Here is a 15,255-nt window from a genome sequence, read left to right on the forward strand (position 1 = left end):
CTTCATTGAGATGAAATTTATCAATAGTCACTAACTTTTTATATGGTTGGTGGAGCAGAAGTACTGCAGTTTCCCACAAATCACCTCATTCTTCTTGTCTTTGCTTCTCTAGGTGGTGGCGTATCACTACTGCCAGGCGGATAATGCCTACACTTGCCTGGTGCCAGAGTTTGTGCACAATGTTGCAGCGCTGTTGTGCCGCTCGCCACACCTTTCAGCCTATAGGGAGCAGATGCTGAGGGAGCCACACCTGCAGAGCACCCTGAGCCTGCGCTCTTGTGTCCAGGACCCCCTGTCCTCTTTTAGGAGGGGAGTCTTGGAACCTTTGGATGCACTTTACAAAGGTGATAAAAGTACTGCTAAAATATAAAAGACTAAATCTATTTTTTTATCCTCATACTATATTTATTACATTCACCTATTTATCTCTTTTTCTCTGTACTACATGTTTTTCAGAGAGGAAAATCAGCTCTGAGGAGGACCTCATCATCCTCATCGATGGCCTAAACGAAGCAGAGTTCCACAAACCCGACTACGGAGACACCATCGTGTCCTTCCTTACCAAAACAATAAACAAGTTCCCTCCTTGGCTCAAGCTCGTGGTCACAGTCAGGACCACGTTGCAGGTGCTTTTGTTTTAAATGCCATTTTAATGCTTCTGAGCTTTGCGGATCATATGAATAATCTTTTTTTTTTTAATCATTTTTGTCAAGTTGACCTTTTAGTTTATTTTTGGGTGTTTGCATTCCTGCAATATCATATTCCTCCTCTTTGCACAACTTGTCTAACGTTGATGGAAACTTTTTGAAACATTTTGTTCTCAATGTTTTGTTTCTACCTCTATGATTTACTATGAATGAAATCAACCTCATAACTCTAATTCTGCAGGAGATTACCAACGCACTGCCGTTTCACCGCATCTCCCTGGACAGCCTGGAAGAGAACGACGCCATTGACCAGGACCTGCAGGGCTACATCCTGCACCGCATCCACAGCAGTCCAGAGATCCAGAACAACATCTCGCTGAATGGCAAGATGGACAACACCACCTTCGGGAAACTCAGCGGGCACCTCAAAGCTCTGAGCCAGGGATCCTATCTGTACCTCAAACTCACCTTTGATCTTATTGAGAAGGGCTACCTTGTACTCAAAAGCTCCAGCTATAAGGTGGGCATTGATGCACACGTAATGACTAAAAGGACTTTGGTACCTAACTTATTCTACCACTGACTGGAAAAGCATCTGAAATTAAAATTTTAGTCTAAAAGAACATGCATTCTATCATACAAACTCGTGTCACACAACCTATTTACTTCTGACAATTTAAAAAGATGTCTGATTTTCTAATGTTTTGTATATTTTGTAATGAAACATTTCATCTCACACCTCCAACGTTCATTGAATTCTCTCTTTGATGAGTTCACATTCTCCTTTCAGAGGAAGGCCCAATGCTATGCAAACACAATTCATTTCAAAGAGAAGGGATCCGGAGAAAATCAGCGTGTTAAGTCAGAATTTCTGTCCTTCTTTCCTCAGGTGGTTCCGGTAAATCTGGCAGAGGTGTACCTGCTGCAGTGCAACATGCGCTTCCCCACGCAGTCGTCGTTTGAGCGGGCTCTTCCGCTGCTTAATGTGGCCTTGGCATCGCTTCATCCTCTGACGGACGAGCAGATTTATCAGTCAATCAACGCTGGTTCTCTGGAGGTAGTTAGCCTTAAACATTCCTTTCGAATATTGTGGAGTTAATGTAACTTTTTTAAGCGTTTGATTTGATTAAATGGTTTATTGTTGCATGGATCTTACATTTTGTACCAGATTGACCTACTTTTTATCTTCATTCATGAAATTCTATGTTTTATTAGTTTATTTGGCACCACAATTTTTTCTATCAAGTAAAAAAACAAAAAACTAGCTTATTCGGAGGTATGTTTAGCCACACTGATTGGTGACATGCTGATCGTCTTTTGATCTACTTTAAAGCATTCCTTGTTTCTTTTTAGTTATGATGATGTATTTTTGAGCCAAAATAAAAAAATCTGGGTCGTTTTCTATGACAGAGTTCCTGCAGAGTGGCAGGAGTTCATTAGAAGTTCGCTTCTGAGTTGTGGGCAGGAGTGTTGGCTCATAGTAAGCACCCCCCCCTTCCCATTATCCATCTGTTTACACCTTCATGGGCTACCTAACAGCCCCTCACAACTCCAACCTAACATTAGTGGTGCAACAATAATTGTGAGCAATATTGGAGCTATCCACCCCTTTAGTTTTGAGCTAGATGCCAGCTTAGACAAGGAAAACAAAGGCATACATGGATCTTGTCGTCCATGAGTGGATGCATCAGAATCGAGCGGGCCACTTATGGCCCACCCGTCATATTTTTTACGTCACAAATAAACTCTTTTTAAAATGGCATCTTTGCCTCTGCTCCTGACTTTACAACTTTGAGATGAATTTTCTTTACAAAGTCCTCCATCATTTGAAAAAAGCAACAAGTTAAAGACTCACTTATTTTTTTTAACACAGGTTTTTGGCTAAAAACAGCGTAATCATCATAAAAAGACCACAGTGAATGCTTTTAAATCAAATCAAAGAATGATTAGTGCGGAACTTGAAAAAGCTTTCACGTTAGAATGTCTTTTTGTAAACATTCGATAACTTTCAGTGTTTTTTTGAGCACGTCTAATAGAAAAAGAACATTATTTTTTCCCCTTTCTTTTAAGGTAAAAACAACAAATGTTTAAACATGTATTATCTTCAACGTAATTGTTGTAATAAGTATGCAAACTCTGCAAATATTTACTTTTGTCGTGGCAGGGAACACTGGACTGGGAGGACTTCCAACAGCGTGTGGATAATCTATCAGTCTTCCTGGTGAAAAGAAGGGACGGTACCAGGATGTTTGTCCACCCCTCCTTTAGGGAGTGGTTGATCTGGAGAGAAGAGGGAGAAAAGACAAAGTTCCTGTGTGATCCAAGGTAAGGACGAGGGTGATGGAATACTAGCTAAATAAAAAAATGAATATTGTGTGAAAGCTTAACAACAAATTGACTTAAAACCTAATCATTCATTCATTCATTGGACAGGTCGTCAGTCTGTCGCAGGGCCACAATCACACACCCATGCACACTCACATTCACACCTATGGACAATTTAGAGTAACCATTTAACCTATGAAGCATGTTTTTAGACGGTGGGAGGAAGCCCAAGTCCACGGAGAAAACCCACACATGCACGGGAAGAACATGCAAACTCCACACAGAAAGGTCCCCTATTGGTGTTCTATTTTACGTCCCCCAGCCGGGACTTGAGCCAGGGGCCTTCTTGCTGTGAAGAAAGAGCGCTAACCACTGCCCCACAGTGCAGCACAGTAATAATGGAAGAAGATTTAAAACCTTCCTCTTGTGTTATGGCTAAGACCAACCCAATTTCTAATTTTAAAAGCTTAAAAGAACCAAAAATAATTTGTTTATTGATTCAAGGCTTTATGACTTTGTCAATGACCTTGTTATCAAAAAAATATATTGGTTGTTGTTCGTTTATCCTTGCAAATCTATATATTTGTTCTGACTTATTCTGCTTTTTATTTGTATTTATTTTCAAGTTTTGGGATCCAGAGAAAAAAATTCTTTGTCGTTTTCTTGAAGGACAAACAAATAAATAAAAAATGAAGAAATAATAATGTAACAGCAATCTTTTATTCAATGATGGGATTTATTTAAGGTAAATTTTATTTTTATCGTTCAATCAAAATTAAAATGAAGGGGTATCCTGAAAACTATCCAAATGGCTCTGGCCTAAAACATCAAAAACAATAATTTCTTGGATAAGGAGACCTAACAAGCTAATAAAATAATAATAATTTTTTTTTAAATGGGGATGGTAATTAATGGTTTTTAGTGTATTTTATAGCTGATCAAAGATGTAGGTCAAAACTGACCTGTCACCAAAAGGTGTAGTAACAGAAAGCTAACACAGAGGAAGGTTAACAACATCTCTTGTTAGTTTTTCTTCAAAGTGCCACTGGAATTGCAGTTATAAAGAGTTTAAAGACATTTTTTCTTGTATTTCAGTTTTTATAACCAATAGACAATGTCATCAGCAGTAAAATAATGTAATTATGTGATGTAAACAGTCATCTCTGTTTATTATTTGGTTACTATGTTTATTCAACAAAAAACATGTTTTTCACACTCTTTTTGATCAATCACTTGCACCATAATTTTGCAAAATTGCAAAACGTCTCTCACTGTTTGCTATTGCTTCAGCTTCAAAACTCTGTTTATTGTCTCTGTAGGAATGGACACACCCTGCTGGCTTTCTGGTTTTCTCGACTGCAGAACAAGCTGAACAGACAGCAGACTATTGAGCTCGGACATCACATCCTCAAAGCACATATCTTCAAGGTAAGTCGGTATATGTCCTCGGCGTTATCGATACAAACACACGCCCCCACACAGCTGTGCCTGAGCCTCTCAGTAATGAATATTTACTCTGTCTTCAAGGGCCTTAGCAAGAAAGTTGGCGTTTCCTCATCCATCTTGCAAGGTCTGTGGGTGTCCTACAGCACAGAGGGTCTTTCGGCTGCACTTTCCTCACTCAGAAATCTCTACACCCCCAACATCAAGGTATAGACTAATTTTTAAATGTCACAGCATTTACTTTTCCAAATATTTGGGGATGTTTATTGGATATCCCCTGTTTAGGTGAGCCGACTTCTGATGCTCGGTGGTGCCAATGTCAACTATCGGACCGAGGTGTTGAACAACGCCCCCGTCCTGTGTGTCCACTCCCACTTGGGATACATGGACATGGTGGCCCTCTTGTTGGAGTTTGGCGCCTCGGTCGATGCTCAGTCTGAAAGCGGCCTAACACCGCTGAGCTATGCCGCCGCAGGGGGAAACATGGCCATTGTGACTGCGCTCTGTCGCAGAAGGGCAAAGGTCTGTCACAATGTTTAAAGAAAAAGAATACAATGAAACTGAAAGTCCTTCAATTTGCAACTGTTTTTTTTTTTTACCTTTCATATTTTTCTCTTTATCAAAGGTTAACCATCTGGATAAGAACGGCCAGTGTGCTCTAGTTCACGCTGCCCTGCGAGGCCACATGGAAGTAGTGAAGTTTCTCATCCAGTGTGATTGGAGTGTGGGGTCACAGCCGCAGCAGTCACCACAGATCCAACAGCAGTCTGCCTTCACTAAGAGTCAAGCAGTGCAGCAGGCTCTCATCGCAGCAGCCAGCATGGGGTACACTGAGGTACAACTGCTGCTTTCACAGTCATTATTGATAAAGCTTTAGCAAAGAACGTCTTCCCAAGTGTTGATTCTGTGCACAGACACATATACATCCCTCTTTTTTCCCCCATTTCCTGTTTTGTTATTTCCTAAATGCTTCTCCCATCCCCCCCCATTCCCTCAATCAGTTTCAAAATGATAATGATATAAAGTTTGTTCACCAAATATAATATTTTTCATGAAAGGACATCATGTATATCAAAAAAATGTATCAAAAATGAGCCTAAAATTGTATTTACCTTTAGCAAAAATTTGTTCATTTGAAATGTATTTTATTAAGTATACTTACGTATAACAAGTGTACTATAGACCAGGGGTGCCCACACTATTTTGGCATCTGCAATCTACAATCTTCAATTCCAAAATCCAGTGCTCTGGAAATTTCCCAGCAGTCTTTGCGAAAAAATAGTATGCATCAACGGTCACTAGATTAGAAAATATAGACCATAATGCATTGCATTAAAAGATTTTTAATGTGAAATTTTTTTTTTGTCTATTTTTTATAAACTATCCAAGTTTTCATCATCAGAAAAAAGAATTAATAAATGGCCTTTGTATAATATTCATACTTATTACATTTTTAAAAAATAAGATAGGGGGATAGTTAGATAAGAAGAGAAGATAGATAGTTGAGACAAATAAATAAATAGATATGATACGATAGATATGCCTTTATTCTCACTGTCCTCATGTACCATGGGCATTAACGGTTCTTCCTATTTTTTCATCAGATTGTGTCCTACTTGCTGGACCTGCCTGAGAAAGATGAAGAGGAAGTGGAGCGAGCTCAAATCAATAACTTTGACACCCTGTGGGGGGAGACAGGTGGGAATACTTACAGCATCTTGATATTACTTATAAAAAATCACTCCAATACATTCATCTTTTGAATGCTTAATCTCCTCTCGTGTCTATGTGTGATGCACTCATACTGAGGGTTTTATCCTGAGATGTGGAAAATTATTTTTTTCAAAGGATCTGCAGCATAATCATACCATGTGTTCTCTGGGTGGGACTGCAGATGTGAACAGTTGTTTATATGAGTCAGCATCTTGGTGCATCAGAGACTGATGACAGAGCTCACCGTGTCATTGAAGTACATTTGGGATTTGGCTTCAACAGGAGGAGGCAACAGATAAAAAGGGTACAGGGCTCCTGGGACAAAGACCGGTTCAAAGATTGTTTACGTCTTTGCAGGTTGTGAAGAAAGTCGTGAGTTATTGTAACCTAAGGCTATAAAAGCTCATTCTAATCTTTATTCCCCAGCTGCAGTGTTGGTAACCCTTTTCCTCACTGTCATCTAGGAAAAAAAGGACATGTTCTCCTCTGCCACAATTTTACTATTTATGACTGAACAGAAGATAATAGCTGTTCTGGAAGAGGAGCAATGACTTTATACTAGAGTTTTAATACCATGTAATGGGTTCTTCTAAAGTGTCAATTTTAAAGCTGGTATCACTTTGAATGAAGATATTTTGGGATTTCTGATTTATAATACCTGGCAACTCCAAATGTACACCTAAAATAAATGTATATACAGGATGGTTTCAATTTTTTTTTCTTTCTATTGCCTGAAGACCCATTGCGATCATCTTTTGGTCTATTTTAGAATCGTTCCCAGTCATCTTTTAATAATGCTGTATATAGCCAAAATGGAAAAACCTGTCTCATTTTTGAACACATAATTTCTGCAGAGTGGCAATAGTTTGTTAGAAATTCCCTTCCAAGTATGTGTAGAACAACCCCGCCCCCTTCCCCTCACCTTGTAGCATGGAGCTTGTTGCCTGCCCGGCATATTTTCTACATCACAAATACAATCTTTTTTAAACTGCATTTTTTTCTCTGCTCCTGATTCACAACGATTTACATAAAGAAATATTTTTTTTAGATTTGTCCTCCACCAACAGAAAAATGCAACAAGAACATATTAAAAACACCAAAAATACAATTTTCATCAGAGTGGGTCTTGAATTCATGACAATTCTGACTGAGGTGGACTTTTTTTTAATTAGCAGAATTTTTAGGGATGTGGTTTTTTGATAGTCAGGTTAGTTGACCTAAAGGTGAACCCAATAGAGCATCAAACGTCCCTCTGGTCCCACCCAATTGGTGTCATCAGAAAATGCTAGAAGTAGATGAAATAAACTCTGCTCAATGTTCTTGTGCTACTCTAGATTCCAGGCCTTGATGTCAGACTTTGTCGATCGAGTGTGTTTACATCTTTGGTCAATTCAATGTAATTTGGGGATTTTATAATATACATTATCAAACTACTTTAAAAGGTTTTGAGAATCAAATAAGTGTCTGAGTTAACCAGGCTTTTTTGGGATGGTTTTGTTTTGGTCAATTGTAAAATATTGTTTGCTTTCAAATCATCCAAATATAAATTGTTTAAAATGTCAGCTTCATCATTCATAACTTTTGTTCTATTGCACCAAAAATGCTTTAAAATACTTCAGAAACCTCGGGTTTGGTAGAAATGCACATTCCCTTCATCATGCCTTAAACGTTTGTGCGTCCAGCTCTGACGGCGGCCTCAGGACGGGGGAAACTGGAGGTCTGTCGCCTGCTGCTGGAACAGGGAGCAGCTGTGGCTCAACCGAACAGACGAGGCATCGTCCCCCTCTTCAGCGCCGTCCGACACGGACACTGGCAGGTCAGTGTAGACCTCATACATTGTTTACAGCTGTTTTCCTCTTGAAAGCTGTTTGGTAGTGATGTGACGTTCACGAACAAATCGATTCTTTTGAACGATTGGAATCGACTTGTGGTCGGCTGAGAACCGTTCTTTCTTTCATCCTTTTTTTTCTCCGTCCCCTGAGTGTTTATAGAGCCTCTGAGTCGTGGCGCGTTGCAGTGAGCGGGGGCGCTCAGTTTTGTTCTAGAGTTGTAGTCGTGAGTTTAAGTTGTTCTGTTTTTGGTAAAATGTTTCCCCTTAGGTTTTGCATGGAGCTTCTAACTAGCCTGATCTGTTTCTTATCTTGTATCAATATTGGGTTTGTTGGTTACGGTTTGTTACCATATTTAAGTTTATTTTTTCAATAATGTAATCTTGTAATAGTAAAATAAATTCGTTTTTAAACACTCCTGACATTACACCAGATTAAGAGGCCTTATGTTTTTTATCAATCCTCCAAAATGCTCACGTCAGATGACTGAGTAAAATGATGATTACCGGTAAATGTATTGTCAGAACTATTAGTGTTTATTATTAGATTAAGTTTAAAGCACATGCTCTTATCTTCTTATATAGCCTATTGAAAAGTATAACACTGTTATAGATTAAATATTGTAAAAATTTAAAAGCTGCATGTTATAACTAAATGGCCTAATGGCCACAAAAAAGTGTATTTTTATAAAAAGAGTAGTCAGATTTTGCACCTCTTACTGTTTTTTCAGTAAGAAACTAGACCAAATGGTTCTTTTGGAGGTTGCAGACCCCTGTTTTAGCTGTTACTGTAAATTAAAAACACAATTCAAAGTACAGATACACTCTCCTTATACATATACATGCTGCATATGCTGGGAGTGGAATATTCGCAATGAATCCATATTAGACTTTAACATCTATTCCACACATGTCAAATGAAGCTATAATTGATATTTCCAAAATAATTTGAACTCAATTATTGGTGGAAAATCTGACTTTCAATTATTCGGCTCCAGATTTCAGCCCATCAATCCTCCCTGAGATTATTTCCAGGATTAAATGAATAAAGAAGTGAATAAATATAAAAAGAGCCAAATGAGCCAGTCTTTTGAGCTTCTCTTTGAAATGATCTGATCCAAGAGATTTGACTCCCTAAAAAGAGCCATGAATCCCATCACTACTATTCAGGATAACTGGAACCTATCCCAGCTGTCATTAGATGAAAAGTGGAAGATTTTAACAGCCACATAGATTTATTACTTTACTATTTTCAGGGAATTCCTGGAAATCTGAACATTCCAGTCTCTCAGTAATGATTGTTGCTTTTACTTTCACTTATACTGTCTGCTTTAAGCAAGATTCTCATTTTTTTGCCAATTTGCAGTTTATGAGATGAGAAAGATAGCTGCAGATTAACGGTTATCAGATCATTTTGCTTTGCTCCTCCAGATTGTGGACCTCCTGCTGACACACGGAGCAGATGTCAACCTGGCAGATAAGCAGGGTCGCACACCTCTGATGATGGCTGCCTCAGAAGGTCATTTAGGAACTGTTGAGTTTTTGCTTGCTCAGGGTGAGTACTTCCTTTGTGTAAAATACATTCAAGCTCTTTTTAATAAATATTGTACAATATTTTCATTGATTTACAAAAAGTCCAAAGTAATTCTGTTATCAAATCATTGTCATTAGGTAAAATATGATAAAACTATGAAATAAATCTGATAGTAAACCCGATTAATCTTCATCATAAACTCTGTATTTCCACTTCCCATATGACTTTTTCATTTTCTTGATCTTTATACAAATTTTAAAACAAATGAAAGCACATTGATTGAGGTGAAATGTGACGCAGACATTTAATGCAGCATGCTGGAACAAAAGTGTTTCTTTTTCCAGGAGCTTCTCTGTCTCTGATGGATAAGGAGGGTCTGACCGCTCTAAGTTGGGCGTGTCTAAAGGGCCACTTAGATGTCGTTCGCTACCTGGTGGAAAGCGGCGCCGCCACTGACCATGCTGACAAGAATGGACGCACACCTCTAGACCTTGCAGCGTTCTATGGCGACTCAGACGTGGTAAGTTTGATCATTATTTTTAAAAAATTGAAGCTAAAATCAAATTTTTTAGTCTTTTTGAATTTTATTTTGAAACTCTCTAGTGGTTTTAGAACTGACCCTTTGTCCCTCTATCCATCTATCTAGCATATTATGTTATAAAAAGAGCAATGGTGCAGTGAGTTAGTGATCTAAAATGACAGAAAATACCCATGCACTCCCACCGCTCAGCTTTGCGAGTTGCAGTAACTTTAAACACAAAATCTGTGTTTTTTGTTTTGAAAATTCAGAGGCAAACTTCATGCTTTTATTTTCTATCTGAACAAAGATGACTTTTTGTCCATGGAAAAAAATTCAAGGCAGTAATGCCTAACTTTTACTTTCATATATTAAAGTAAAATGCAAAGAAAAGAAAAACTTGAAAATCCCAAGATGCCTAATAGTTCATGGTAAACATTTACCTTTTCAAATGATCACTTACTACGTTTAGTTTTCCTGTTTTCAAAAGCCAGATTCCAATCATAAAAATGTGTGCAAATCTATGTATAATTAAAATTTGGCCACTTTTATTTAATAGTTTTTGTCAAATTCATTGCAGAGGTGTGATTGGGTTGACTCTGAATCCCCTCAGTGTCATTTAAGTCACATTTGCATTCACCCACAACAGATTGAGGTTACCTGCAGCCCAGCTCCATCTGACTGTCTGTTCCTGGATCAATGCAGTGCACGCTCGGCTGCGCAATCATTTAATTAAAAAGTGTTTTTCCCCTGGTTTTTTTCAGGTTCAGTTTTTAGTTGACCACGGGGCCATGATAGAGCACGTGGACTACAGTGGGATGCGTCCTCTGGACAGGGCGGTGGGTTGCAGAAACACATCGGTGGTGGTCGCGCTGCTCAAGAAAGGAGCCAAGATAGGTAAGAAGGAGGTCGAAATGATAAAAAAGGAGTGAATGCAAATGAATGCAGCCTGTTTGTTCTGCCCTGTCATGAGGAAAGGCTGAAATAAGATACAAATTCAGTCTGTATCTTATTGCATTTTGATCAAGTGAAGTTCAAGAATGAGCTGCATGAAGACGGAAACTATTTTAAAGTTGATTTCCTCTTAAGGACACACTGCTTTATGGAAGCGTGTTGTATCCAAGAAAAAAAAAACAGCTGTTTTTCTTTCTATTTTTTTTTTTTTAAGAACTACAAAAACTCCAAACAGGCTGGGCTCTAAACTTAATGTGCTTATGAAACTCTGACCTGCAATTAAAAGTTGATAAGCCGCAATGTGTCGGTGTCATTGACATGATCTGTGTTCGTTATGTGCTCATCACGATATCGCCAGCCTGTTTTGTTTTACAGAGCAAAACGCTGGGAAGCATTAAATATTGACCAGGTTGAATTTATTTTCAGCTTTTTGATAGTTTTCTTTCGTTTTTTTCAAGATAATTTTTTTAAGGGTTACAACACTTGTAGTTGTAGTTACAACTGTTGTATGTGAAGTTTTTTTTAACAATATTGACTACTTGTGATGTTTTTGAAATTTTTTAAAAGGTCTTGTAGAGGAATTGATATTGTTTGGTTTTTTTTTTTGTCTGTACTTTATTGATGGTCCCTGCCTGCCTCTGAAGCGTCACACACCTTAACATCAACTCAAAACTCAGAACAGGCGGATCATATTTATTAAAGACAATGGTTGTAACTTGTTTTCTGCATCAGCACAAACAAATAAACAGTTCACACTGGTTGATAGAACTAACACTTCACCAACGTTTTGCTCTGTAAAGTCTGTGGATAAAGTAAGCAGGAAAGACAAAACAGACTGGCGATATCTGATGAGCATTTAGACTTAACGGGTAATGTCTGTGACACGTACAGTTTTTGGCTTTTAATTGGTGATCATCTCATGAGCAGATGAGGTTAGTGCCCAGCCTGTTTATACAGTACAGACCAAAAGTTTGGACACACCTTCTTATTCAAATGAATGGGAAGGTGTATCCAAACTTTTGGTTTGTAATGTAGGTCTTTTGTAGTTCTTAAGAAAATGTGCACTAAAAACACAGAAAAAAATTAGATTTAAATTAGATTTTATTTAATTGGAATTGGAGAAAGATTTGTGTTGCCGTGTAAAGTAGTCCCCTTTCTGTACGCCATCCGCCCCCTTACTGCCGCACTGTCTGCCTTTTCTCAGCTATTTCTGGTTCTGATGTTTTGTTATTGTACAGCTCTCCCACTGTGTTGTTTTGCCTCTTCTTCTTTTTATCATGTTATTTCGCGGCTTCTATCTTTCTCTTCTGCTCGTTTCTCTCAGTCGCCTCTTCAATTCTTCTGCGGTTGCTCAGAGACGCCATTAGGGCTTCCAGTGTTTCCTCTCTTCTCTTTTTTTTCTCGCTAAAAGGCCTTTATCTTTGGCTTCTCACTGCTGCTTATGTTCCTTCCCTCACTATCCTCCTTCACCATCGCCACCTCTTTCTTTCTTCTCACTCCCACACCTCTATTTCCATTTAAAATCCTCCTCGCCCTCCTTTCCCCCACCTCACTCTAAACCCTCACTCTCGCCCCAATGCCCCACCTCTTTCTCCGGCACCAGGATGTCAGACGCTGCCCAGTCGACCCAGAGGTAAAGCCAAGGCTGTCGACTTCTCACCCTACCAGGCATTTTGACAGCTCTATCTCCTCTCTCTGTGTTGTCTGTGTCGTCCTAAGTGTCGGCAGGCCAGCTTTAGCTACCTTCTCAAACTGACAAATAATAATACGCAAAGGTATTAACACTGACAGAGATGCAGTCTGGATTGCCTAGAGGTAGATGTCCAAATGGTTAATGACAGCATGCCCAGCTTACAGCCTGAGGTTTTGACCGTCCGTCCTTCAGATGCATGACAGAAGCTCTAAGTAACTCCTGGGTGGTAGTTATTCAGTTCCAAATGCATGCATTTGTAATTCCTCTCTCTGTACCCCCCGCCACCACAGACCGCAGCGATTAAACCCTCTGCTCTGCATCCATCCTCCAGACGTTTCCTCTGTGTCAGCTATAGTCCAGTCAACAGCATTCCTCCCTTCACCGCCCCGCTCAGAGGATGGCTAACGCCTGCAAAGACTGCTCTGTCCCTCCTGCTTGCTTCTTTTGTTTCTTGTATCTGTTTTTTGGTGTGATATCCCTTGCTTGTCTTGTCTGTCACGTTTCTGTGTATCTGTGTTGCTGTGTAGATGCATACATCTGGGACTTTGGTTTTTAACCCTCAAAAAGGTCTACGGGGATGATTTGCAAATACCGTATTTTTTGGACAACAAGTCGCAGCAGCCAAAAGATTTATAATAAAGAAGAAAAAAAATCATATATAAGTTGCACTTTTGGGAGAAATGTATGTAACAAAAATCTGGAACAAGAATGGACATTTCATCTTGAAAAGCAAATCATAATAACGGAATAGATAATAATAGGCTGAATATATGTGCACTTCACTATTGTAACACATCAATGCTTCATGAAACTGGAATCTAGTATATTTGCACAACGTATGAACAATCATTAACATAGCATAGAATAAACATAGAACATGCTAACAAGTCAACTGAACTCTATATATATCACTTTCAATCACAAACTCCATTAAATTTTTCATGATTTGTGTCGCTTTGGAAAATTCCATCAGACTGAGTGGCACTACTTCTTCATAGCAAATACTGATATAAACGTCCACAGTGCCCTCTAGTGGTTGCTTTTTTTCTTCTTCTTCTCCAAATTACATATATGTTGCAACTTGGTATAAATCACCTCCCTGGTCAAACTATGCATAAAACTATAATTTATACTCTGAAAAATATGGTAATCTGACATTTAGCTCAAAACATTTAACTGTTTTATGCATTTGTGTGAAGTTTGTCTGGGCTAAAATTAGCTCTTTTTGATTACAATTATACATCATCTCTGTCTTGTGGAGTTATATGCGGGATTAAAAAAATAGCAGCTAAAGCCTAAAGTAAGGTCACAATGAGGCATCAGAACAGGTTTTTTTTTCATCTTTTTCGAGGTGATCTGCTTGTCTTCTCTCTTCCATTCCTCATGTTGGTTGATGTCTTTATTGCTGTTCATACTGCTGTGTAGTATGTCTCCCTGCCCTCTCTCGTATTGCATTCCTGTGAGGCTTTCTCACGGTTTTTTATCTGCTCCTTCCTGTCTGACACAGGTCCAGCAACGTGGGCCATGGCCACCTCCAAACCCGACATCATGATTATCCTGCTCAGCAAGCTCATCGAGGAGGGGGACAACTTCTACAAGGTCAAAAAAACAAGCAGCAGCATTGAACTGTTACACAATGGGGAACTTTTCTTGATATGTTTGAAATAGTTTAGGGTATTTCTTCACCAATCTCAGTTAAGACATCCTAAAATGTATTCAATGACACTTTACATAGAACGAAGATAAGGTATTTTTCGGAAATCCTTTGAAATTATAACAATTGACAAGTTCTCAAACCCTCCAGCTCCATATCCGTCATTTCCACAATCAAGTACAATGATATTGTAAAAATATTTAATTGCCAAACTGAGAATTTTGGAGTGCAAAGTACTTTAAAACAATAATAGCAAATCTCCCACCATAGCTGCAATACCAAATATTTTACTGAATCAGAAAAAGTCCAAGAAGAGCTATTTTGGACTGTTTCTTACTGATCAAAGCCTAGAAGAAAGTCTATTTTGTCGCCTTTAGGAAAATTTGAAACTACTTTGCATTCATTGCATTATTACTTTTATAATAAATATGAATTATATTTCTTTTTTGACATCACTGAAAGCAGAAATATGAAAAGAAATTAACATTTTCTCAAAATGTAATTTTTGTTTTTTACTTTTCACTGAAACTCAAATGACGTCCATTCAATGTAAACGACTTCCTGTGCCAAATAGGATCATCTCAGCACAGCTGATGTACTTCTACAAAAGGTTTTAAACAACAACAGACAAAAATGGCATTTTCTCTGGTTATACCTTAAGTCTACTTTGGTTTTTCCTACTTACTAAAGCTGTTAACCTGAACATAAACATGAATTCATTGGTTTACATATTTTTAAGCAACTCCCCTCTGGAACAGCTACTAACTATTGTTGTGCAGCACAAGATAATTTGCGCTTTGAACTCGTAAAATAAACTGAGTTATCAGAAAAAACTACACTAAGTTTTGCTTAGCATCTGAAATATGTGCATTCTGGAGAAAGCATAGAGCAAACAAGGCCTCTAGATGTCAGCAGGTATGTAAAAAACATTTACATAGCTGATCTTA

General features: G+C 38.4%; 1 protein-coding gene across 22 annotated transcripts in view; it reads left to right on the forward strand.

Moving 5' to 3' along the window:
* tanc2b (tetratricopeptide repeat, ankyrin repeat and coiled-coil containing 2b) overlaps positions 1-15,255 on the forward strand; it is a 184,998-nt gene that overhangs the window by 160,798 nt on the left and 8,945 nt on the right. For 16 of the 22 annotated variants that reach the window (XM_023949338.2, XM_023949341.2, XM_023949343.2 and 13 more), the window contains 16 exons: positions 113-344; positions 457-626; positions 889-1,167; positions 1,537-1,704; positions 2,812-2,972; positions 4,292-4,400; positions 4,500-4,622; positions 4,701-4,937; positions 5,041-5,250; positions 6,020-6,113; positions 7,811-7,944; positions 9,388-9,511; positions 9,835-10,010; positions 10,772-10,904; positions 12,565-12,594; positions 14,162-14,253. In XM_023949338.2, the coding sequence (XP_023805106.1) occupies positions 113-344; positions 457-626; positions 889-1,167; positions 1,537-1,704; positions 2,812-2,972; positions 4,292-4,400; positions 4,500-4,622; positions 4,701-4,937; positions 5,041-5,250; positions 6,020-6,113; positions 7,811-7,944; positions 9,388-9,511; positions 9,835-10,010; positions 10,772-10,904; positions 12,565-12,594; positions 14,162-14,253 (2,472 nt within the window). The remainder of the gene's footprint in view (positions 1-112; positions 345-456; positions 627-888; positions 1,168-1,536; positions 1,705-2,811; positions 2,973-4,291; positions 4,401-4,499; positions 4,623-4,700; positions 4,938-5,040; positions 5,251-6,019; positions 6,114-7,810; positions 7,945-9,387; positions 9,512-9,834; positions 10,011-10,771; positions 10,905-12,564; positions 12,595-14,161; positions 14,254-15,255) is intronic. The other 6 variants (XM_023949340.2, XM_023949342.2, XM_078937042.1 and 3 more) reach the window with 1 other exon arrangement.

Source organism: Oryzias latipes, chromosome 19 (genome assembly GCF_053564925.1).
Source record: "Oryzias latipes strain Hd-rR chromosome 19, Olatipes_Hd-rR_3.1".
Classification (NCBI taxonomy): Eukaryota; Metazoa; Chordata; class Actinopteri; order Beloniformes; family Adrianichthyidae; genus Oryzias; species Oryzias latipes.